The 26,668-nt window shown below is 44.8% G+C and overlaps 1 protein-coding gene across 1 annotated transcript in view; it reads right to left on the bottom strand.

The window, feature by feature from the left end:
* The window catches only part of LAMA1 (laminin subunit alpha 1), a 549,300-nt gene that overhangs the window by 21,809 nt on the left and 500,823 nt on the right, over positions 1-26,668 (bottom strand). Inside the window, exons 57-60 of the mRNA XM_078687536.1 lie at positions 26,275-26,387; positions 17,357-17,546; positions 3,167-3,325; positions 365-518 (exon numbers count right to left, since the gene is read on the bottom strand). Coding sequence (XP_078543662.1) covers positions 365-518; positions 3,167-3,325; positions 17,357-17,546; positions 26,275-26,387 — 616 coding nt within the window. The remainder of the gene's footprint in view (positions 1-364; positions 519-3,166; positions 3,326-17,356; positions 17,547-26,274; positions 26,388-26,668) is intronic.

The raw sequence follows: 26,668 nt of genomic DNA, 5'->3' as shown, positions 1-26,668 counted from the left end.
TAAAATGGCAGCATGCTGAACTTTCACCAGATTCAAACTTTATTAATCAGCTCAAATGTAAAACATGGGTTGCTACGCCTTCTAGCTCAGAACAGCTTGTTTGTTAAGTTTTTCATTATTTACATCTGGCCAAAAAATACCTATCTAGCAGCAGTCTTTAATTTATAGTCTAAAACAGAATCTACCTAACAGGATTATTTGTACTGAATGCAATTATTTCACAGTGAACATAGTACACAATTGTGCATGCACCCCAAAGACAACTCTACCAACAGCACAATAAAGCAGTAGCTCCCCCCTAAATCAAATTCAGGGATAAACCGATCATGGGGTATCACGTGTACCATTCACAATAAATATTTACCCAGGGCGGCATGTCCACTTCCGTCAAAGAAAGTGCCCTCTTGCACTGTCACATAACATTTATCCACAAAGGCCTTTGAAAGTGGGGCTTGTATATCCAACAGCTTTGAGTTTATTGTCACATTGCCAATGCAGGAAACCATGCTGTTTGAGACCTAGAAAGAGAACGCAGAACCATTAAAGTACATGATCATAACTAACCTTGCAAAACTGATCTGGATAGCAGCAAACTGCTGGGCAAATTCTTAAACCGACCTTCTCGGAGATAAGATTCTGAAGAAGCTACTTATTAAATAGTGTTTCTGACAGAAACCTTTTCTATGGTAGTATCCATGAGTGCCGGACGGGTTTGAGGTCCTACCAATGAATGGGTGAGAGTTTTCAAAAAGCACACACACAAAACCGATCATATTGAGGTTGTCAGATCATTTGCAGTCATAACAAAGTCAGGCTATTTATTATTGTAGCAGCTAATCATATTTTCTTAAATGGTTCACAAAGCTAAAATGATATATTAATAGTTTTTCTGCATTTTTCCGTATTTAGGTTCAATATGTGCATGATTGATTTTTGCCGGTGCTAACCAAAATGAATTTCTTATGACAAAAGGTAGTATAACCATACTTGTGATGCAATATCACCACTTAACCTTAAGGCCCTGATTACAAGATGTCCTGCACATCTAACCTGGGCTTCTCTTGGAATTCTATAACGCATATTAGCAAGCCCATTATCGCCGTTTTAGCGGTAGTTTGCTGCCGCTAAAACGGCGATCATTTTAACGAAGTTCTTGCTAATATGCCCATAACTATTTAATGTTTTGGAGCAACAACTGTCTTAACTGGACCATCAACAAAAAACACATCTTGAACCATTAGGTTATCATTTTCTGTATTACCAGGAGACAGTGCACTCAATCTTGAATATCCTTCAAGCTTTAGTTATTTCCAGTGCTTAATTTGAGCCAGTGGCTTCCAGTGCTTGGCACGGTCACTTAATCGTCAACACCGGTGTTTTAGCGCAAACTCGAAACAAAGGTATTGAAGCGCTTTTCATGAGCACCAGTTAAGAAAATGTTTGTGTTTTTGTAGGCAGGGGAGATTAAGTGATGTTCCCAGAATCACAGGATGTTGAGCATATGCTGAGACTCGACCTGGTTCCCCAGCTTCAAAGTTGGCAACTCTGCCCATTATGCCACATCCTCTCCCTACTTGTTGTGTTTCATGGTTTAGAAGTTTGTTCTGGTATAGGTGGTGCTAAGAGGAGCAATGGGATGGTGCAATCTGCCTTCTGATGATAGCCCTGGCGCTTATTTTTTCACAAATTAAGCACTGGTTATTTCCCACCTCCACTTGCCACATATTACCTTGGCATGGTTTGCACTCAGTAACTGGGATGTTTCAGCACTGGAAAGAAGGAAGCCTCAATTGGGTGGGGGTGATGGATTATTCCTGAATCTATAATCTTCCTATCATCCTATGAGTTGCTACATTCTGGTCCAGATCCAACTAAAAGGCAGACCCATGTTCAGAATACCCCATACATCTTATTTCATGGATGTCTAGGTAAAGCGGAGCCTCACAGGCGACGACTCATTTTCCCTCTAAATGCAGCGAATTTAAATATTCCACGGTTTAATTTTTTTTATTGTTCACTATTCTATGTCATATGTTTGTGTAAGACTGTGTTTCTGATTTCAAAAATATAAAGAAAGTCATCAACTCTCAAAAAAACACACCACTATTAACTTTAGATAAACTAGCCTTTAATAAATTACACTTCATAGCAATTTCTTACTTTCTTGATAAAATACCACATGTTCTCTGCAGTTTTCTCTGTAAAGTGTAGATATGATTTATGCAATGTAAACGCACACGGTTCTCAAGCTACCGGCAAAAAAACAAATGTTCGCAAATTTGCTTTGTGTTTTTTTTAGCCAATCACAAATCAGCTATTCATTAAACCTATCTGCGAGTCTGGGTAAATCAATTCTTTGCAATGAATGCCTCTGTGTGTGGGTCCATTAAAAATCCATATTGAAACAAAAACACCCAAACTTCTTTTGCAGAGATCCCCCAAATGTTACTACTTTGGAGTAGAAATGATTGATCAATAATCTGTACCCACTTTAAAATAGCGGATTACGCATTACTGCAGTTATTGGCAAATTCGGTATAGCTCTCCCCCTCATCAGAAATATACACTATGGGCCTCATTTATGAGGTTGTGCGTCACTTTTACGCCGCCAGTGCGTCACTTTTTGTAACGCACCAGTGGCGTAAAAAATGCGCCTTGTTGCGCTATATTTACAAAGTGACGCTACTAGGTAGATGCGTCACTTTGTAAACCCCTGCGCCACATTATACCTGCGCCAGGTATAATGTATGCAAGGAGGGCGTATTGACACAAGAAAGGGTCATGGAAGTGACGCAGTGAAATCTATGAGATTTCACTAAGCCACTTCTAGGACTCAAATGCGTCAAAATCTTACACCTGCCTCATGACGCAGGCCCTTTCCCATGGGGCTTGCCCCATGTGAAAGGACACATTGCTGGAGTTGCGTCACTTTTGTGAAACACCGCAGCAATGCGTCACTTTTGTGCCTACAGATACGTCAGGAATACTGACGTATCTGTAACTCCTTGCGACATGATGCGTCATACTGTAAATATGACACATCATTGATGGTGCAAGGAGGGCGCAGTGAAAAGTGACGCATCGCTGTTTTCACGCAGCAATACGTCACTTTTCATAAATGAGGCCCTATGAACTTTGCATCTAAATTTTCCCAAAGCAGACTTACGATTCCTAACTTCTTGATGGTGTAGTTCGATGGCAGTCCTCCAAGGAAAAGCTTTCCTTCTACATCCAGGGTGTTGCCGTCGCCAATGGCATTGACTGCAGTCGATTCTTGTGTGTCGATGGTGACTGACCCTTTCCTTTTCACATATTCAGTCTTGACCTAGATGAAATAAGAAAAACGTATTCATAACTATGCAGCAAGAGAGGTAGGAGACACCGACTACCTTGAAACCACGCCTACATAACACGTTGTCACAATGAGGCAGCCTTTACAAAAGGGAATTACTTACTGTCAATACAGTTTCTTTAATGTCTGCACTACATTCCTGTTCTCAAAAGTGACCTCCCTCTCCCGCATATGGAAGCACCAATGGACAGACAACAAACATACCTCACCCTCGTAACAAGAGGCACATAGACCAACCACACATACATACAAATACAGATACAGTCACAGACAACACACATGCAGGCAAACATGCATGGTGCATAGATAAACAAAGGGGCAGATAGGTGTATGATAAACAACTCTTGGATGCTTAACTCTTGCTCAGGCCTTTTTGTCATTATGTCACTTAATATATTTATATATTGATGTTGAGTCCTGTGTTATTTAAAGGGGCCATACTGCTCTTCGGAAAATCACAACGTATTAGCTCCTTTACTTCAATGATTAAAAGTATCCTTTATTTTGGATGCAACAGATTAAAGTGGAAGAGAGGACGGTAAATAATATGCAGTTAACAGAAAGCAAGTTGAACAAGAAGAAACTAAGGGGCATATTACTTAGAAGTGCGTTAATGAACGCACATCGCACATCTACATATCGCCGGCTATCGCCGTATTTTTTCGCCGTGATAGCGCGCAATTATCAATGCGCATCACGTTGGCGAAATGAAATCCGGCGATAGTCGGCGATATGGCACATTAGCGCATGAAAACAAACGTTGTTTTCATGCGCTAATGTGTGCATTGATAAAATGGGGGGTGGATTCAGCTTTATGATCCACACCCCCATGTTATCAATGCCTAACACCTGGTCAGCCTAAGAACACTTTGGGTGGGCTCTTAATCAGCAAGGCTGAGCCAAAATTATGAATCAACAAAAAACAAATGCCTATACTGATATTGTTTAACAAAGATTTTGCCACCAGAGCAAAGAATGTTTATCCAAGCTGGGGAGTGCTTATAAGTAGCCTTTTATTAAATTGTCTTGATCCAAAAAACACAGGGGTATATTTGTATTAGTCATATACATCTGAGAACAAAAGCAACACTTTTACATACACTAAATACAATACGGACAAAAAAGGGGGTGAATAGATTCTTTAAAAACAATTCAACAAACATACCAAAGTCAGTCGTATCACAATCATACCTTACCATTCATACATGGAAAACATACAAAAACAAATACATACACGATTAAGTAAACAGATAAACAATCATGTAATGTATTAGGTCTGCTGCAATCTATACAATTTATATACACAATAATATTTACAAGTATAATTCCAAATTACTCAAAGAAATCAAGTATCAGCTTGAGATGTAAACAGCAATTTTTTATACGCCAGTAATGTGACACTGTATTCACACTAAAGGACAGAAACCTATCGAAGGAAAGCAGACACTGAGCATGGAACGGCCTACGCGTTTCAAATCCCAGGGTTTTAGCCGGGATTTTCGTCAGGGCCAGGTCATTCTAAAAAAAGAAGAAGAGAAAAAAGAGAATTCTATCGTGTGGATCTATAAAACTATTATAGTAGAATATCAAGAGCGCTCTTCAGCATAACCACCCAAGGAGCTTTCTGCTTACCACTATGGAAAATATCCAGGGAAGGAGTAAAACCTGTGTGATGAAAAGAACAACATGTAGAGGACTATATGAGTGAGTTGAAAAACACGCAACGAAAATGAGGTTTGCCATGTGTCAAAACAAAGTTTACCTTAGCGGTATCTTGTGTTGTTGCAAGTTCAAGTAGGGGGCCTGTAACAGAGCAACGTTCGTTTTAGTGTGGCATGATCGAAGACAGGGCTCATGAATCAAACCAAAAAAGGGGGTTGTAGAGTGCTTACCAGCCAGTTGTGGTCAAATGCGTCCTTGAACGAGGACAATGCGGGTACAGATTTAAATCACTTTCTTCCAAAAAAGCGGCCTCTATTTGAAAGGGAAAAACGAAGGGCTCGTTTATTCCATGTACCAGATTACTGTGGGCATATTTGACAAACAGCCTAGTCCTGTTCGGGCTTACCGGCATGAAGCTCCGTTGTTCTCAATCAATCGGCGTCCCCTGTAGCACTGCTCTCTCGCGCATGCGTGGAGAGTAGAGAAACTTTGCAAGGCTACTCAATATATGTAACGCAAGTGCGCATGCGTGGGACAAAGACAGGCCGAGAGGGCATTTCCTCGCGCATGCGTGGAGAGTAGGGAGACATTGCAGGTCTAATCAATATATAGCGCTATTGCGCGAAACAAAGGCAGGCCGGGGGGGCATTTCCTGGTGTAATATATATTGCGCATGTATAGCGTCCCATAGATTCATTGTGTGGTGTTATAACTCCCAAGTTATAGCTTATATATCTCTGAAATCTCATTAAGTCCTTTGACTGCTGTGTCAAACTTTACAATTAAGTGGGCTTCCCTTTTGGATAATTTCAGCTCCATGTCTCCTCCTCGTGCATCTTTTTCAACACGTGAGATCACAGTCCATTTAAGGTCACTGAGCAGATGTTTACAACGTTTCCAATGGTTAACTAACGGGGCAGTGTCGATCCCATTTTTTATTCTGGATTTATGTTGTGTGATTCGTGTCCGAATTTCCTGATTAGTTTTTCCGATGTAAAGTAACCCACATGGACAGGTAATGCCATATATGACATATTTAGTTCTACAGTTGCTGAAACTGTCATGTTTCCATGATATCCCACGATGTTGGAAGAGGGATCCCTCGACGGTCAGTTCGCAGCACAGGCAAGTGCCACATTTGTGGTGGCCTGTGATCGGTGGTAATCCCATCATCTGTCTTAGCGATGGCTGTTTGTCTTTTTTGATTCCTGCTCTAATCACATGATTGGCCACGCTACTCTCCTTTTTAAATGCAAATAAAGGAGGGGCTTCCATACTACATCCAGAATAAAAAATGGGATCGACACCACACAATGAATCTATGGGACGCTATACATGCGCAATATATATTACACCAGGAAATGCCCCCCCGGCCTGCCTTTGTTTCGCGCAATAGCGCTATATATTGATTAGACCTGCAATGTCTCCCTACTCTCCACGCATGCGCGAGGAAATGCCCTCTCGGCCTGTCTTTGTCCCACGCATGCGCACTTGCGTTACATATATTGAGTAGCCTTGCAAAGTTTCTCTACTCTCCACGCATGCGCGAGAGAGCAGTGCTACAGGGGACGCCGATTGATTGAGAACAACGGAGCTTCATGCCGGTAAGCCCGAACAGGACTAGGCTGTTTGTCAAATATGCCCACAGTAATCTGGTACATGGAATAAACGAGCCCTTCGTTTTTCCCTTTCAAATAGAGGCCGCTTTTTTGGAAGAAAGTGATTTAAATCTGTACCCGCATTGTCCTCGTTCAAGGACGCATTTGACCACAACTGGCTGGTAAGCACTCTACAACCCCCTTTTTTGGTTTGATTCATGAGCCCTGTCTTCGATCATGCCACACTAAAACGAACGTTGCTCTGTTACAGGCCCCCTACTTGAACTTGCAACAACACAAGATACCGCTAAGGTAAACTTTGTTTTGACACATGGCAAACCTCATTTTCGTTGCGTGTTTTTCAACTCACTCATATAGTCCTCTACATGTTGTTCTTTTCATCACACAGGTTTTACTCCTTCCCTGGATATTTTCCATAGTGGTAAGCAGAAAGCTCCTTGGGTGGTTATGCTGAAGAGCGCTCTTGATATTCTACTATAATAGTTTTATAGATCCACACGATAGAATTCTCTTTTTTCTCTTCTTCTTTTTTTAGAATGACCTGGCCCTGACGAAAATCCCGGCTAAAACCCTGGGATTTGAAACGCGTAGGCCGTTCCATGCTCAGTGTCTGCTTTCCTTCGATAGGTTTCTGTCCTTTAGTGTGAATACAGTGTCACATTACTGGCGTATAAAAAATTGCTGTTTACATCTCAAGCTGATACTTGATTTCTTTGAGTAATTTGGAATTATACTTGTAAATATTATTGTGTATATAAATTGTATAGATTGCAGCAGACCTAATACATTACATGATTGTTTATCTGTTTACTTAATCGTGTATGTATTTGTTTTTGTATGTTTTCCATGTATGAATGGTAAGGTATGATTGTGATACGACTGACTTTGGTATGTTTGTTGAATTGTTTTTAAAGAATCTATTCACCCCCTTTTTTGTCCGTATTGTATTTAGTGTATGTAAAAGTGTTGCTTTTGTTCTCAGATGTATATGACTAATACAAATATACCCCTGTGTTTTTTGGATCAAGACAATTTAATAAAAGGCTACTTATAAGCACTCCCCAGCTTGGATAAACATTCTTTGCTCTGGTGGCAAAATCTTTGTTAAACAATATCAGTATAGGCATTTGTTTTTTGTTGATTCATAACACCTGGTCAGAGCAGGCGTTGGGAGACCTGCAATAAACGAGTTTATTGCAGGTCTGCCTCTCCCAACGCCTGCCTTGGTAATAGGGTGTTCCCACCCAGCCGGGGTCAGTAGTAGGAGTTCCTGCAGGGCGGTGACATGGGGAGGGGGAGGGGCAGGGTGGGGGGTAGTAATGTATGGATTACGGAGTTTAACAGGTAAGTAAACATATAAATAAATAAAACGAATTTCGTTGCGTGCACTGCATCGCATTTGGTGATGCAGTGCATGCAACGAAATTCGTTTTATTTATTTATCGTCCGGATTTCTGCCACGCAACAGGGGAAAGACGCTGGCGACTCAGACAATTGATAAAACCGTTCATCGAGAAGAAGATGCAGGCCTACCTGATAAACCCAGCGCAACTAAAAATTATTTATGAGGGGAGAACGATTTATTTCTCATCCGAAATAAAAGCCAAAGAGTTTCTGGACTCTCACGGGAAGTAAAGTAGTAGACTCGGGGTCTTAAGAATGGCCGACTGGGCATTATAATAACTCTGAAGTATAAGTATAAGCGAAGGGTCATGGGTTGGTAGGGTATAGCAATGTGGAGGGCGGTAAGGGGAGTTAGGATTGACAAGGGATTGTTTTGGAAGGGCTTCACTGTTCACACTGTGTCCATCACACACACAGACCAGGTCTGAGCGCCTCACGAGTAAGGGTGGGGGAGTGTTGGGGAAGGGGGGTGGGGGGGAGGGATAGGGTGGGAGGGGGAGGGACGGGAGGGGAGAAAGCAAAAAAAATGGAGATAAGGAGTTTTGAAGAAGAAATTGTCAGAGCTAGTAGTTTTTCGCAGAATATAATCACAATCCAGATTCTACAGGGAGAACTAGATCAAAAGTATGGCAAACACGGCAAGTATGGCAAGCATTAATATCTGTACAGCCAATGTAGGCGGCCTGAATGACCCAAGAAAACGACATAATGTGGAGTATTTTGCAAAGTATAACAACATTGATATCCTCTGTATGCAGGAGACCCATCTCCCTTGGGCTAAACAGAATATGATGAAAATGAGGGGGTATGAAATTCTATCTTGTTCCACACAAACGTCAAACATTAGGGGGGCGCCATATTGGCTAAACCTTATCTGTGGGGGGCCAAGCGTCATAAAGCTGATAGTGGTGGTAGATGGGCGATAGCAGAACTTAACTTAGGGTACACTCTCTGTGTGGTCTATGGGTCAAACTAAGATGACCCGGAAGTTTTTGATTTTCTGGAGGGAGAGCTAGCAAATTGGCCAACACCCATAATAATCTGTGGGGATTTAAATATATCGGTGGATTGGAACGATCCGGCGGGCTATTCTGGGCGGAAACCAAGGGTGTTCCGAGCTTTGGACTCCCTCAAGAATTCCCATGGGCTTAAGGACGTCTGGGGGGAAAAGGAGCCTCTTGACCCAGGCTACACCTATTTCTCTTTCCCTAACGTGAAATACACCAAGCTAGATTATTTTTTGATTTCCTCTTCGGAAATGAATAAGGTTGGCATCAGGAAACTCCCTAAATCAATTTCAGACCACAATCCTTTGATTATCGTGTGGGAGAGGTGTGGCGCCGCGGCCAGGGCGACTGACGCTGGAATCTGGGGATCAGGGTTCGATCCCCGGCTCCGGCGGCAGGTTAGCCCAGCACCATGCGACTCTGGGCAATAGCTTGCTTACTCTTCCCGACGGCCCCCAGCGCCTAGAGACCCTAACGGGTGATTGTGCGCTATACAAATGTGGATTATTATTATGACCTGTAAAATACCAAGTATGGAGAGGAAACAAACTAGCTGGTCTTTTGAGCGGAAGTTACTGTTAGATACCAGATTCGTAGAACATCTTAGAAAATGGGCAGAGGAGTTCTATGATGCCAACCGGTATAGCTCATCTAGGAATCTGGTATGGGAGGCCTTCAAGGCCTCTCTGAGGGGAGAAACAATTAGCTGCTCAGCTCGGCTTAGGAGGCAGGATAGGAGAAAGTTCGAGAAGCTGATGGATGGGCTTGCAACGGTAGAAAAACAGCATATCAGGGAAATCAGCCTAGGGCAGGAGGGTCATGGAAGCCTTACAAAAATCACGAATATTAAAGCTAACCTCCAGAAAACAGTTATGGAGAAGGAGGATAGAAGCTATCAGGTATCAAGGGCAAGACGGTACGAAACAGGGGAGCAGGCAGGAAGAGCTCTGGCCCTGCAGATAAGACAGGAAAGGACAAAAAACTTAATTCCGTGTATACAGGAAGAGGGTATAGAGTTTACAGAGCCCAAAGAGATATTGAGAGTATTTCAAGATTTCTATCAAAAACTATATGATGAAGAGGAGAAGACCAGCGAGCTAAGTCCGGGCTATGCAGACAGGGGTCCCAGATTAAATGTGCAGTGTTGGGAAGAACTGGAAAAAGATCTACAGAGGTAACAAAAGCCCTACACGAGCTAGCCGCGGGTGAGGCTGCAGGTCCCGATGGGATACCCCTTGAGGTATATGTGTGTTTAGAAAAACAAATTGCCCCTATTCTGCTAGACTTATTTAATGGGATTCTACACACAGGGAGAGTACCAGAATCATGGAAAGAGACGAAAATCATTATCTTCCATAAGAAGGGGAAACCCAAGGAATTACCAGTATCTTACCGCCCCATATCACTCATTAATGCAGACACAAAGCTATACTCAAAGATCTGGGTGAGTAGGTTGGGGTGGATCATTGGCCAGCTCGTGTCCCCGTGGCAGCATGGGTTCATGCCAGGGAGGGGCACCACGGACCATATTAGAAGGGCAACAGCATTGTTCGATGCTCAGGGTGCCGCGGGGGAGGAGATGGCCATGATCCTCCTCGACGCGAGAAAGCCTTTGACCGTGTGGTCTGGGACATCTTGGTAGGCAGAGGGTTTGGCATCAATTTTCTGAGGGCTATTAAAGCCATGTACCTTAATCCAGTGGCTAGGGTTTCAGTTATGGGGCATCAATCTGACAAAATAATAATTAAGAGGGGGACACGCCAAGGGTGCCCCTGCTCTCCGATTCTATTCTCTATGTACATAGACCCCTTTATACAAAGAATCCTGGCCTCACGACAAATAAGCCCGGTGGTGGTCAATGGATTCACCACTAAACTGTTAGCCTACGCAGACGCTCTGGCAATAACAACTGTGGACCCCCACCAAGCAATGCCGGAAATAGTACAATTGGCCAATGAATTTGGCAGCTATTCTGGGTATAAGTTGAATGAGGGGAAAACCCAGATCATCTGTACTAAGAATATTAGGAAGAGCGATCATAGGTTTGTAGAGTGTGCCGTATATCTCGGGGTCAAAATTAATTCATCTGTCGAGAAGATGGTTGAAGAGAACTATCTTCCACAGCTGGGCTCAATTGAAACAGAGTTGAGAAGAATTGATGTGCTGCATCTATCCCTGATAGGTAGGGTGAACGCCCTAAAAATGATCATGTTCCCTAAAATATTATATCTTTTTAGGGATATTCCCCTATTTATAGGGGAAACAATGATCAAAAAAATTGAATCCACATTGGTTAGGTTTGTGTGGCAGTACGGTAAAATCAGACGCTCTATTAATTATCTATCACTACCGGCAGATAGGGGCGGTCTGTCGTTGCCGAACCTAAAATTTTACCATCTGGCATGCCTTCTTACACAGATGAATATATTGATTAAATCCGAACCCCTGCCAGCAGTAGGATCTAATGAGAATCAAGACCCCCCTTCCATATTTGAGCTACTGCTGGGTAGAAAGGCATATGGATTATTGCAGTGTGAAGTGGATCGGAGATTCTATAGCAGGACGAGATATAAGATTATTGAAGGGGTTTGGTGGACGTGGAAAACCATTTGCAAAACCTTGGGAATCCCTAAAATAAACGCTAATACTAGTCTGTGGAAATCGAACTTATTTGCTCATCTAGGCCAGAATGAGAATAGTTCAATATGGAGGGTACAGGGGATAAGATATGTTGGCGATATTATGGTGGGCGAGCATATATTCAGTTTCAATGAAATACAGCGGAGGTTTGGGATCCCTGGACATCACTGGTTGTTATATTGGCAAGTTGCTCAAACTATATCTGCAATAAGACCAAAATTAGTGCTGACACCAGATAGCCAACTGATTATTTAAAAAGAGCGGGAAGGAAGATTGGTACTGCTTATAACTTTCTGGTGTCCGGGCTCCCGGATGATCTGGATAAAACTGAGGTGGCTTGGTCGCATAAGTTGGGGGACCCGGATGTAGACATAGACCTGGCCTTACTCTTAAGTAATAAAGTATTCCGAACATCAAATTTGAGGGCCCAACACTATAAGATGGTGTATAACCTTTATTATACTCCGGCGAAACTGTATGGGTGGGGGTTAAGGGAAGACGATAAGTGCCCAAGATGTAACACAGGTCCAGCAGACGTGGTGCATATGTTTCATGGTTGTCCCAGTCTGGCCCTAATCTGTAGTGAGATAACAATGTTTTTGAGGGGGCTGCTAGGTAATAACATCAACCTATCCCCCACTTTGGTTCTTTTAGGGTCGGACGCCAAACTTAAGGTTGGAAAACACACACAAGCATTGTTATTTATTGCTGTTGCAGTACTTCGAATGCTGATCTCTGCTGGGTGGAAAGATTCTAATGCCCCCACGTTTCAGATGTGGTTGTCTAGGCTGCTGGGTATTCACAATCTGGAAGCCTGCCTCTATGAATTTAAGGGAAGAAAGAAGCAGGAGTTTGGTAGGAATATATGGGCACCGGTAAAGATCTGGAGGAATTTAGATTCATGAGTCATGCTGGGATGAAGTCTTTTTTAGGAGCCTTGATTGTATGTTATTAACTTTTGTACAGCTCTGATTAATTTTATTGCATACTATGAATTTCCATATTTATATTTCTTAATATGTATGGTACTATCTTTGAATTACGTCAACTAAATTATTGCATATGATGAATGTTGTATTTATATTTTTCTGGATATGAATTGGTCTTGTAACTGTAACTGCCTTATCTCTAAAATACTAAAAAAAAATAAAAAAAGGGAACGGTTGAAGAGGAAGAATGTTAGGAGGGCTTTGGCTTTATTTTTTATCTCTATGGTAGAGACACGGTTGATAAGTGTGGTATGATCGACCGTGTCAAATGCTGCTGGTAGATCTAGCAGCACCAAAGTCGCAGCTCCTCCCTGATCAAGTATCATTCTGATCTCGTCGGAGGCATTGATGAGGGCTGTTTCGGTACCGTGGCCCTTCCTGAATCTGAATTGGGTGTTGTCTAGGAGGTTGTTTTCATTAATAAACTGTGACAGCTCAGTATTGATTACTTTTTCGAAGATTTTTGCGGGGAAGGGGAGACAGGCGATGGGTCTATAGTTTTTGGTTTCTGTAGGGTCAAGGTTATGTTTCTTTAGTAGCGGTTTAATGACATCTTTTCCAAATGGATGGATAAGTTCCTGTGGTGAACATAGAGTTACAGATGTTTGCTAGTACTGGTGCAATGATCTTGGGTATCATTTTTAGTACTGTGGGGGGGCATGGGTCATTGGGGGATCCTGATTTGATGGAGGCAATGTGAAAGCTAACAATGTTCTGTGGCAGAAAATCAATACGATTTAAAAAAAGAAAAAAAAGAATCAGATTTAGAGACCAGAGCTGGCATGGCCCTCTGTCCTGGGTAGGTTGAAATGGGTGATCTTTATGAGTGCAGTGCACAAGCTGCACATTGTGAGTGTTCACTAACACTGGACAGCCATTACGGGGTGCAAATGGAAATGACAGCATCCTGACAGAAGAACAGGGTTGAGCCTCTGACGCCCTGCTGTCATGCTGTGTTTATATAGTGGACACTGACATATAGAAGGAGTCCTTTTAGCCACAGTACTAGCTATGAAACTGGTGGTAGAAGTGGAGTGATCAGCCAGCATTCTGTCAAGGAGTCACAGAAGAGGATCCCTTCAGACTGATCTTCTGGAGTCCTGTGGCTGCCTTCTGGTGCATTCAGGCATGTATGACAACATGGAAGGGAAGATGTATTACTGTCTGCAACATAGATGATGTGGTACAGTGACATGTCATCATTTAATAAGGCAGGTCTGTGCTGCCTATATCCCCGAAACTGTGCATACAAGTGTGGCTGACAGCGCAAACGATGAGGGCCTGTCATGCAGAAGATTTTGAATCCTCCAGTACACCTACCGTCTCATTTTCAGTTCCAAGCCAAATTCAGTGCAATATTCTGAAGTGCTCTTTGTATTGCCACTGTGTAATAAATCCTGATTTTGCGGTTCATGCAAACTATTCAGGACTAACGCATATAAATACCTTAACTGCTCATCTAGACACATTTATAAAACCTGGCTTATGAGACTGGTAATAGGAAAAGAACTGGGACCTGGCAGTATTACCATGGCAATGGTCAATTGTAAATGACAATTTTAGGAACCTGTGGCAAGCAAAGTACATTCACAGCAGAGACTACTCCTTGGACTAGTCACAGTGATGGTTTAACTTGGCCTCGAATTACTAGACGGTTAAAAGTAATTTCTCTTTGGAGTAGATAATTCCAATTATGAAACACCGAAGTCCCATTTTTATCAATGTTCCTTCTCTATCCCTCTTCTACAACTTGATCAATATATTGCAGTAGGGATTTATGATGCCTCATTTTAACCCTTAGACGGAGACATCCATAAGCTTCATATACGGTTAAAGTTACACTGCTATCACCACTAGGCGAAAAGTTGGTGCATTATGTAGGGACAAACCCTTCAGTGGTCTCCCGTTCAGCTCAAGGCCTATGAGCCCTCGGGCACTTCGCTACTCCACTTTGTGCTCCTCGAAGATTTCAACAGTCGCGTTGACAATGCTGAACTGGGGAACATAGAGGAGTTTCTTGATTCCCTTAAGCTGACCCCATTACAACAAGGTGTGACCCTGCCCACGCATCAAGACGGCCACAACTTAGACCTGATCTGTTCTAACACCCCACTCACTGTAGAAGATCCCCTGCCAGTGACGTAGTCCGACCACTTTTTGATTTATTTTTCCAGACAAATCCAAAATAAGACTAAGCAGTCACGGCCACTTATAGTACACCAGGGTAACGCTGTCCATAGATTAGACCCGGCAGCCTTCAGTCTTGCTTTAGCCGAAACATGTCCTGTGATAGGTAAGGAATTGAATGAAGCCCTGGGGAATTTTACCAACTGAATTGACAAGGTGGTAGAACGCCTCACCCAGAGTCTCGGCCCAGGCGCCTTAGGAATCCTCCCTAAAAACCATGGGCCTTATTTATGAAGGCCTTGCGCCGCCGGTGCGTCACTTTTTCCCATGTTAAAAGTGACGCACCGGCGGCGCAAGGCCTTCATAAATAAGGCCCCATGGTTCTCTAGCTCCTTGAAAATGCAGGAACAGCAATGTAAAAGGCAGGAACGAAAATGGAGACAGGATTATTGCCCCCTGGCTAGAGCAACTCTTAAAAAGGCACAAAAGATCAATTATGCCTCCATTGCTCAAGCTAAAAGCCTCTACTACAGGAAGCGAATAACCCAATCAGGCAATAATGCCAACAAAATTTGTAACATTGTTCAAAGCTTTCTATCCCCTAAAGCAGAGATCAGCAGCCACACCCCTTCGCTAGCTTGGTGTGAGGAACTTTCCAGTTTTTTAAGTTATATAGTACGGGCCCTTCAAACCAATTTTGAAAATGGGGACAGCCTGCCAGTAGCTATGGTTCCCTCCTGGCTGTCACCTTCCTCCACCTCTGCCAAACTCACAGCCTTTGAATCTATACCACTGTGGAACTCACTTGCAGTTCTTAACACCCTCAAATCAGGCTCGCCTTCTGATCCATGCCCAGCCAAACCGCTGGCCGGGGCTTCTGAAGTGATTAATCTGGTGATGATCACACTGATCAACATATCCTTAGCATCAGCCACAGTCCCTCCCACCTGGAAACTTTGATGATACTCCCCTTACTTAAAAAACTCACACTGGACCCCAATCTTCCCTCCAGTTGTCGCCCTATTTACCTTCTTCCAGCTGTGGCTGACGTTTGTGAGAAACTGGTCAACAAACAGCGGTCTGATTTTGTGGAACAACATGATCTTCTCCACCCGGCCCAATCAGGTTTCAGAGCCTTTTATAGCAAGGAATCTGCTTTAGTGGTAATTTCTGAGGCCATCCGTGAAACTTTAGATGCAGGGCAGCTCTGGTCCTCCTAGACCGGTTGGCAGCATTTCATACCGTGACGCACGCACTGCTCCTGGCCCGTCTTCAGGATATTGGCATAATAAGGTCTGTATGGAAGTGGTTCAATTCCTTCCTTGAGGGAAGAACTAAGCATGTCTGGATCCCTCCTTTTACAGCCAACCCCCATAATCTGTTGACTGGGGTTCCGCAAGGTTCGGTCTTGAGCCCTCTGTTGTTCAACATCTATGTGTCTCCCTTCATTCGGATGGCAGAGGACGTGGTTGCTAAAGTTGCATATGCCGATGACACTCAACTCCTTTTTACTTGGAATAAAAATGAGTTGTCCATTTCCCTTGTTAAATCATGTCTGTCAGCAGTATTTCACTGGCTCACTTTAGCTCAGCTGAAATGTAATGAGGATAAAACCGAGATTCTTTCCTATGGTAACTTCCTCCCTCAGTTCTGGTCCTCAGATTAACAAGTTGAATGGAATGTGCTTTGGCATCCTGAAAGCACTAAAACAATTCCTGTCATTACTCCCGCTTTCCGCAAGGGAAACGGTTTCTGGAACGCTTATTACCTCGAGCATCGACTATGCCAATGTCCGGTATGTTGGTCTGCCCGGTTTTCTACTGAACAAGCTTCAGGTTGTTCAGTAGAATGCTGTGGTTAGAACTATTGTCAGCCTCCCTAAGAGGGTCAGGCAGCACCTTCATAACCTGCACTGGTTACTGGTAAAAAAAAGGGTGAAATTCAAGTCCCTGGTAATGGCAGATGCTGCCCTCCATGGGCTCGGCTCAGTGTATCTGAGAAAGCGTGTTCAGTTTTATAACCCTTCCAGGCAGATTCGCTCTTCTACATTGCTGTTAGCTTGTACTCCCAGGTTCCACCAAAAAAGGATAGGTGGCAGCTCCCTTTCGTATTCAGCGGCAGTGGCTTGGAACCAACTTCCACTTGACGTACATCGTCTTCAGGAGCCAAAGATCTTTAGGAAGAGATTGAAGATCTTCCTCTTTAATTAACCTGTCTCCATATTTCTGCTTCTCATCACTCTATGCTCACGCCGGGGCACTCTTTTGAGTAGCTATGTGCATTACAAACTACTATAACATAACATGAATATCTGTGATATATACGAGTCTCAGGGGCCCCTCATCACATTCACCGGGAGGGCCCCATCATTTTGAGTTACTCCACTGCCATCACATGCTATAGTACAAGTAACAATGAAGATTCTGCAAACTGACTTGAACTCATTCTGTTTAGAATTCACAACCTTCAATTTACAAATCTGTTTACTTCATAACGTTCCCAATCATGCTGAAGTAAAGAAACTGTTACAGTTCAGCTTCTATCTGAAACTCTTACCGTATGCCATTTTCCATCACTGATGTGGGCAGGGTGAGTGGCTATTGCCTGCCCTTTGCCAAGATCAAATAAAAACTGTATCTGTCCATTGTGGAGTTGCAGAGCTGCATAATCCCCTTGGTTCTGATGGGCCATGTAAAAAATCAACCCGCTGGAGGCGTACGTTCTGATACTCAGCTGGACTGAAAGCCTAAGAAGCAAGAAAAAGAGGAATATGCGGTCTGAAGAGTGCCAACAGAGACCTCACTGTAACTAGCATGTGTGCATCATCAGCATGAGCGTGCCTACCATTGAGCCCATGTCCCCCTTTCCCATGCCTACTCTCGACTTCCCATCTGTCCTTCTATTTGCTCTATGCCCCAGCCTTTTGCGCCGTTCCACCCACTAGATGGGGTGATTATGTACAGCATGTAAATCTAGAAAATATTTCATGCTACAAAACAGAAGTTCAATCTGAGTTACTGGCACTGAAGAAACCCCTGTTGACACCACATTTTTTCCATTTTGGTATTAAATTTAGCCTCACAATGGGTGCTTTATCTTGTCCTTGACCCATCATAACTTATTTCTCCTCTTCCTCACCCCTCCCAAGTCATATCAGCTTCTCGTTTTGCTTTCAATCTCTACTACTGGACAGTCTGATGTGGTGCAGAATCATGTCCTATAACATCTTGCTGGCTTAAAAAAATGGATGTCACACACCTTCTCACTACTTGCTCTGCTGTGGTTGCACAGGATCGCTGTTGCCACTATCACATGATCTAGTTTCTGGAAGAAGCCCATTATTTTCAAACTGCTTGGACTCACAGCCACAAGGCCTACGAAATGAGTTGTACCCACAATCTTGTTGTTATCCAAGCAGTCCTTATTTCAGCTCAGTTGACATCTCTTGCTATCTATCTGGCAGCACCTTACCTATGGAAGAACCTCCCTCTATCTGAAACTATGAAGCCTGAAATAGGAGAGAATACCAAGTAGAGCTTAGGAGATGGAAGCCACACTGTAGCTTTATGAGCTCAAGCCCCATGAATTCCTATTCTTTCTGAATTTAATTCCCCATCATCTCTTAAAGGTAAATCAATCAATCAATCAAGAGGCTTGTACAGCGCGACTTCTCACCCGTAAGGGTCTCAAGGCACTTAGGTATTACATTTTATGGCATTATTCATAATCTCTCAAGACAGTGTAGGTACAGAACATTGTGCACTGAATATTGAATTACACAAATATTGTTCAAAAATATCAACAGTTAAGCTCATGAAGTTAGGACTAGGTTTTCTATATTTAACTCCACATATATGTACTTTGATGATACATAATATATCTTCAAGGTACGCAGATGTGAAGTTAACAACAGTACATCTATTCTTACCTGTTTGTGCTTACTTACTTCCTCGAAATTTTGTTCCCCAATATATTCGCCAAGTTTTTCTTGCAACTCACCATTCAGGACAATATTCTGGACGACAGCCCTCAACCTGGTATTCGGCCCTAGTAGCTAAATATGCTCATCATGCGAAATGCTACTGTTCTGCCCCACTGTGACCATTCCAATATGTGGGGTTAGGACCCTGTTAGGGAAGGTATTTCCGTTTCCTTCAGGCTCCTCCTGTGCTTAAGTCTTCAGAAGGGGCAACACCTTTCCTTTTCCTGACAGTATAACTCAGTCGGTATTCTCAGAAGCTCATGCTCTCACTCAATATCAGCCCATTATTACGTGAGCATTGTTAGTAGCAGCTTCTCTTTTGATTTATTTGCGTGTTAGGATTTGGCTTACTGATGATCACCTATGATATAGGAAAACCATTGGAACCTTGCTTTTCTGTCACTAACCTGCTATTTGCCGACAGCTACTGTTTTGGTAGTCGCCAAGCTTGAACATTTGTAGCTCCTTATGGCCACTAGCGCACTCTAAAAATGTCCTCCATTAATCAGCAGTGCCCAAAGTAACTATAGGGGCAAACATCTAGTAGATATATTGGTAACATAAGAAATAACCTTTAAATGGCATTATGTAAATATAAATCTACTGTATTCACAGCCAAACTACTCAAAACCATGTGACAATACCAAAACAACTGAGGGGCATATTACCAACGATTAGCGATATTTATCGCTAACGAGGCTTAGCAACAAATTTTTTAACGCTAAGCATCGCCGGAAATTATCACAGAGATAACTTGCTATTAGCAAGGTTTATCTCAGAAGTGATAAAAATCCTCGCGCTAATTGCCAATTGAGAGATAATCTCTCGAAGTTAGGCGTTAGTTTGATAATAGGGGCTCACAAACTTAGCTATGATATCCACCTTCCATAGGATATTATGGCTAAGTCAGGAAAATACCAGGTGTAAAAAAAGCAGCGCTAACCGCGGTTAGCGCTGCTTTTTTTATCACTAACAGCGTTAGCGAAATCATTGATAATAGGAGAAATGTCGCTTAACAACATTTCTCCTATTATTTTTCTCTGGAACGTCCCCTTTACATCTCATTAGAGATGCAAGGGGAAGCGTAGAGAAAAAGGGTGCTAACATGCGAATTTGTGTGTTAGCACCCTGTTGCTGATAGGGAGATAACGAATAGTTTTCTTACCTGTCGGTGTAGTTTTGCAGCTTGAAGATCTTTCTGGATTCACTATGCTGTGCATTATTCCGCGGTCTTGTGGTTGGGTGCGGATTCGTAGTCTTTTCTTTGTTTTTTTTGTTTTTTTTTGTAGCCCAGGTGGGCGTCGGCGTCACACCCCTTTGGGTGTATTTCCGGTGACGTCGGCATGCTTCCTGCGGAAGCTCCCACTCTTGGGCGCCATCTTCGGGTTCTTTTTTTCCGTGTTTCTTTCGTTTCCGAAGTAATGCCAATGTTCTATTCAGGTGATATTTTACCGCTTTGTACCTTCAAAGTATTTTCCACTTATTCTATTTCCACCTCTTCTCTCTCCAGCCTCATCTTTCTGGCGGAGGTGGGTGGGTTCGCTAGTGAATCCAGAAAGATCTTCAAGCTGCAAAACTACACCGACAGGTAAGAAAACTATTCGTTTTGCAGCGTGAATCTTTCTGGATTCACTATGCTGTGCATAGATTTTGTAGCGGTTTCTCATCTCTGTGGCGGTTGGGTGGAAGATGAGCGTTGGGTATTGAATATGTGCTGTAGCACCTTCTGTCCAACTTGAGCTTCCTTGTTCATCTGTATGTCCACACAGTAGTGCTTCGTGAACGTGTGCACCGAAGCCCATGTTGCCGCCAGGCATATGTCTTGTATGGGTGTGTTAGCCAGGAAGGCTATTGTAGCACCCTTTTTCCTAGTGGAGTGGGCACGTGTCCCCTCTGCTAGCTCTTGTCCTGCACGCTTGTGGCAGAGTTGAATTGTCTGTGCGATCCATCGTGCAATGGTCTTTTTGGTTACTGCTTTTCCCATGTAACTGTTGGTGAATGACACAAAGAACTGTTTTGTTTTCCTGTGTCCCTTCGTCCTCTCAATGTAGTGCATGACTGCCCTTCTGGCGTCCAGGGTGTGCAGAGCTCGCTCTGCGGCAGTTGTTGGTTTTTGGAATATCTGTATAGACTGGTTCATGTGAAATTTAGATACCACCTTCGGCATGAAGTGTGGGTCAGTCCTCATCACAACCCTATCATTGTGTATTTGTATGTAGGGTTCTTGTAGCGTCAGAGCCTGAAGCTCGCTTACTCTGCGTAAGGACGTTATTGCAACCAGGAAAGCTGTTTTCATAGTTAGCATCTTTAGGGAGGCCTTGTGAAGTGGTTCAAAGGGCTCTTTCATGAGTTCCGTTAGGACTGTGTTCAAGTTCCATGCAGGTGGCGGCACCCGCTTGGGTGGTGCGATCCTTTTCGCTCCTTCTAGGAATCTCTTCACCACCTGTGATGTGAAGAAACTCCTGCAAGTTTCTCCCCTTGTCTAGGCGACTATCGCTGCCAAGTGAACTCTCAAAGAGGATGAGCTAAGGTTCTTCTCTAGCAAGTGCGTCAGGTACTTTAGCACTGTGGAGTCCTTCTTCATTTTATTGTGAAGTCTTTCTTGTCTGCACCATATTGTGAACCTTTTCCATTTCGCAACATAGCACTTCCGAGTGCTAGGCCTTCTTGCCTCCCGCAGGACCTTCAGGGTACTTTCTGGCAATCTTAAATGAGCGAACTCTATGTCCTCAGGAGCCACGCTACTAGGCTCATGCTCTCTGGCTCTGGGTGTAGCACCTCTCCGTTCTGCATGGAGAGTAGGTCTTTCCTCCTGCTGAATCTGTGGGGTGCACACTGTGTCATCTCCATGATCTGCGAGTACCATGTCTGCCTCGCCCACTGTGGTGCGACCAGTATCAGTGTCATGTTGCTCGCTCTGCACTTGCTCAGTACTCTGTGCATCAGTGGTATCGGGGGAAAGGCGTAGGCAAATGTCCTTGACCAATCTATCCATAGGGCATTCCCTAGTGACCCTTCCTCGGGCTGCCTGGATGCGAAGTCTTGGCATTTTGCATTCTGGCATGTGGCAAACAGGTCCACCGATGGAGTTCCCCATCTGTCGAATAGGCGCCTTGTCTCCTGAGCATTGAGCTCCCACTCGTGGGATGCCGATGTCTGCCTGCTGAGCCAATCTGCTTGTATGTTGTCCTTCCCTGGCAGGTGTATGGCCAGCAGGTCTATCTTGAGAGGTATGGCCCATCTCCATATCTCCTGCGCCAGCGTTGAAAGCGGGGCTGACTGTGTGCCCCCCTGCTTGTTGATGTAGAACATCGCAGTGGTATTGTCTGTTTGTATCAACACCTTGTGTTTGTACAGTCTTGTTTGAAAGGCTTTCAGTGCAAGGAAGATTGTCTTCAATTCTAAGTAATTGATGTGCTTTGTCGCATCTGTTGGTGTCCACAGTCCCCTCACCTTGAGCTCCTCCATGTGAGCGCCCCATCCCTTCAGGGATGCGTCTGTGGTGATGGTCACTGTTGGCGTTGGGGGCGTTAGAGGCTTTCCCCTTGCTATGTTCTCCATGGTCCACCATGTCATCTCCTTCTGCACTGCGTGCGTTACAACCACTAGATCCTCCCAACTGCCTGTAGCTTGTGACCATTGCTCCTGTAGCCATTCTTGAATGGGTCTCATGTGGAGTCGTACATTCGGTACCAGGTGGATGCATGATGCCATCATCCCCATGATCTTGCTCGCAGTCCTCACTGTCCGAGCTTGTCCCTTCCGGTAGAGGCGAGTTTCCTTCACCAGCGCCCTCGCCCTCTTCTTGCTGGGGAACACCTTGCCCTGTAAGGTGTTGATCTGTGCTCCCAGGAAGATCTTGACCTGTTCCGGCTCCATTGATGATTTCTTCCAATGGATGGAGAACCCCAGGTTTATGAGCGTGCTTGTCACTGTATGTGCGTGCAGCTTGCATTTCTGTTATGACTTTAGTCCGAAGGCCAGTGTTGTGAACTGGTAGTGGCTTTCTCCGATGGTGAACCTGAGCATGTGCTTGTGCTTTCTGTTCATTGGAATGTGCAGGTATGCGTCTTTGAGGTCTATTGTGACCATGAAGTCCCCGATCTGCAATTGGGGGAGCACCTCTTGCAGGGAGGTCATTTTGAATTTTTGCGTTCTTATGAATTTGTTCATGAACCGTAAGTCGAGAATGGGTCTCATTGTCTCGTCTACTTTTGGTACCAGGAAGTACGTTGAGTATACTCCTATGTTTCTTTCCTTTAAGGGTACCCGTTCTATGGCCTCCTTCCGCAGGAGTTCCTTTGCCTCCTCCTGCAGACACTGCAGCTGCTTGCCTGCTAGTGGCTTTCTTTTTGGTTTTCTGCTTGTTGGTCTCCCCTCCAACTCTATGCAGTATCCGAATTGGATAATGTTGAGGATCCATTTGTCTGATGTGATTTCTCTCCACTCTCGGAGGTGAAATCTTAATCTTCCTCCCACTGGTGTCATGTGGTCGTAGGTGTCTAGTTTGTCTTGACCCATCTGTACGTGCTGCCCCCTGGGATCTTTTTTGTGGGCGGGCACACAGAGTTTTTTGAAGTCATTTAGAGGTGGGCTGCTGCCCCCCTCTTCTATTTTGTCCCCGTCCATTTCTCCCTCGAAAGGACTGGCCTCTTTGTTGGTACTGCCAGGACTGCTTCTGCTGACCATGCTGAGTCTGCGAGTCTGCCTGGTGCGTTTGCTGGAAAGCCTGGTGTGATGTACCTGGCTGGTTTCCGCCTCTCCCGCCGGGCCTCCGTGACGGGGTGCCCCTCTTGTTCCCTCTGAACTGCAATGCTCCCATGGATCTTGCTGTTTCGTTATCTTTTTTCAGTTGACTGAGCGTTTCATCAACTGTTGTTCCGAAAAGCGTGTTGCCGTTGAACGGTGTGTTCAGGATGCTGTGTTGCACCTCCGGTTTGAAACCGGATATCCTGAGCCAGGCGTGCCTCCTTTCCGTGACCCCCATCATCATGAGCCTGCTGGCGGTGTCTGCCCCATCCAGGGCCGTCTTAAGGCAAGAATTTGCCGCGTTTTTTTCCCTCTTCAACCAGCTTTTCGGCCTTCTGCCTGGCATCCTGGGGCAAGTCCTTCACCAACTGCCCCAGCCCCTCCATGATTTGGTACATGTGCCTGTTTATCAGGGCGTTGGAATTAGCCATGCGCCAGTGGGTCGCGGCATTCCGTTCGATCCTTCTGCCCACCAGATCCATCCTTTTGCTCTCCTTATCCGGTGGTGGGCCCGAGGTAGTGGGTACGTTAGCCCTCCTCCTTGCTGTGGCCGTGATAATGGAGTCTGCGGAGACCGTGCCCTGAATGTAGGCCGGGTCCTTTGTGGAATGCTTGTACTTCTTCTCAGTTCTGGGAGTTACTGCCTTGCATGTTGCGGGCTCCCTGAAAGCTTCCTTCCCTAGAGCCAAGACGCTCTCGAGCATTGGAAGGAACTGGCTCCTCGTTTGTGTTGGGAGCAATGTTTCTAGAAGGAAGTCTGCTTTCTGCTTCTCTTCGTCGAGCTTGAGCTTGAAAGCTGCTGCGGCAGCTTGTATCACCGAGTTGTAGGCCCCGATGTCGTCCGGCGGCGAGGGCCTCGAGGGGTAAGTGTCGACCACCTCTATGTAATCTACCTCCTGTAGGTCAGAGGGTGTCGAGTCTGCGTCCGTCCTGCTTTCCTCTTCCTCCCCATAGTTGTAACTATCGTAGGGATTCTCGTACTCCTCCTGGTCGTCGATCACCTCGACGTCCTGGTCTTGTTCCTCGACGACTTCGGCGATCTCTTCCTCCTCCTCGACTGCCTCCACCACCGGTGGCTTGGTCTTGTGAGGGATCGTGAAGGCCTTCATCTTTGCATCGAAATCTTTCTTCCGCTGCATGATGTTCTCCATTTCGGCCTCGAGGCGCCTTCTCTTCTTCTCCATCTCTGCCGCGTGTTCCGCGTCGGATGGGTCGGCCGTTCTTTTCGGCGGATGGTTCGTCGCCGTACCTTTCGGCGTCGAAGTTTTCGACGTCGACGTCGGACCGGATCTTGGGTCTCTGGTCGTCGTCGTCAGTTTTGGGTCTTTCTCCCTCGGCGTCGATCGATCCTTTTCGGGGACGATTTTCGACGTTTTCTGCTGATCAGCAGCCCTCGGCGCCGGGGACTCCTTCTCGGAGGATCCGCTGGGCCTGGGAGTAGTCGCGGACGCCGCCTTTTTTGGCGTCGGCGCTTTCGGGGTCTTGCCCTCGATTTTTCTAGACTCAGAGTCTCTCGGGTTCTTGGGGGCCGAAGAGTCTCCTACCTTGTCAGATGTCTTCGTGTAATCGGTCTCTACGACCGTGTAGCTGTCGTCTTCGGCGGCAGCGTTGTCTTCTTCCTCGGAGGACATCCCCAGCTCGTAGAGGGACGGAGTCGGGGCCTTCCCCTGCAGGGTGGCGTGTGCTACCCTCTGCCTCTCTCTCACACGAAGGGTCTTCGGGGCGAAGGCGGAACAGGCGTTGCAGTCTCTGCTTTCGTGGTTCACCGGTAGGCAAAGGTTGCATACCGGGTGCTGGTCCTTCTGCGCGTACTTGTGGTGGCAGTTACGGCAGAACTTGAACGGCGTGTTGTCCATCATCGAGCGTCCAGGGCCTCTCTGGTCGCGTGTTCGTCGACGGTTGTCGATGATCTCGATGAAAAAACGCCTTCTCCTTGCCGGCTTTTCGTCGATGAAGTCCCCTGTAGTCTTCAGGTGACTTCTCCTCGTCTTTTCTGTATTTTCTTTCTTCTTTCTCCAAAAATGTCTGGAGCCCAAACGGGAACGATCCAGACCCGACCGTGGAAAAAAAGAATCTGAAGATGGCGCCCAAGAGTGGGAGCTTCCGCAGGAAGCATGCCGACGTCACCGGAAATACACCCAAAGGGGTGTGACGCCGACGCCCACCTGGGCTACAAAAAAAAAACTACGAATCCGGACCCAACCACAAGACCGCGGAATAATGCACAGCATAGTGAATCCAGAAAGATTCACGCTGCAAAACTTTATCTCCGCTTTCTTGGCTTTTAAAGCCAAAAAAGCGGAGATAAATCCCTTGATAATATGCCCCTATGTCTTTTCAGAAATGAATAAATGTATTTATTCCTAGGAATATCTGAAACTTCTATTCTATTGAAATGTTTCGACAAACAAAACCTTTGTAAGTCAAAAAGGACTGTAGTGCCCCGAAATAAATCACAAAGATGCACAAAAAACTGAACAGTACATCAAAGTAGAGCCGTTCAGTATGCCAAGGACAGTGTGGCAATAAAGTGGCAAGGCTCTAAAAAACAAACACACAACTCAAAAAGATGTACGTATCATCTGCTTCATAGCAAGGATACAAACCACTGATCAAAGTCATGAGCCAGGTAGCAACTCTGCAGTAACCCTGTGACGATAGCACCTTATTTTTTGCAGTTAATAAATAGGAGAATTACTAGTGGTGCCTCTTTGTACATGGGCAACAGAAACAAAATACTCACTTTTTTCGGACTGCAGCATGATCAAACGGCAGCACCAAGTGGCTTCTTAAGCTACTCCCAAAGTGATGTGCCCCATGTAGGATGGTTGGGCTATCATCTTGTGCACACTGTGCCTGAAATTAACAGAGGAAAGGTTTAGTACACACTAAAGAAAAACTCAATGTGCACAGATTAGTATGAACGTTTTTGCAAAAGCGACGGAGTACCCTGCCTGCCAAATGCTCAGTCCTCCGCCGCATTTAGAGACCTTAGATATTCTGTCAAAGAGTAGGTGTCATTGGAGGAAGGATATCGCACCAGCCAACCTATTTGCGGTGGACGATGTAATGTCTTTTTTTCCTGTCCGTTGTAGGAAGCTGGCTCCTTATATAGTGGATCAAAATGAGGTACACTG

The sequence above is a fragment of the Lissotriton helveticus genome, chromosome 4_1 (genome assembly GCF_964261635.1).
Source record: "Lissotriton helveticus chromosome 4_1, aLisHel1.1, whole genome shotgun sequence".
Taxonomy (NCBI): domain Eukaryota; kingdom Metazoa; phylum Chordata; class Amphibia; order Caudata; family Salamandridae; genus Lissotriton; species Lissotriton helveticus.
This window is presented reverse-complemented; position numbering and strand designations above follow the sequence as displayed.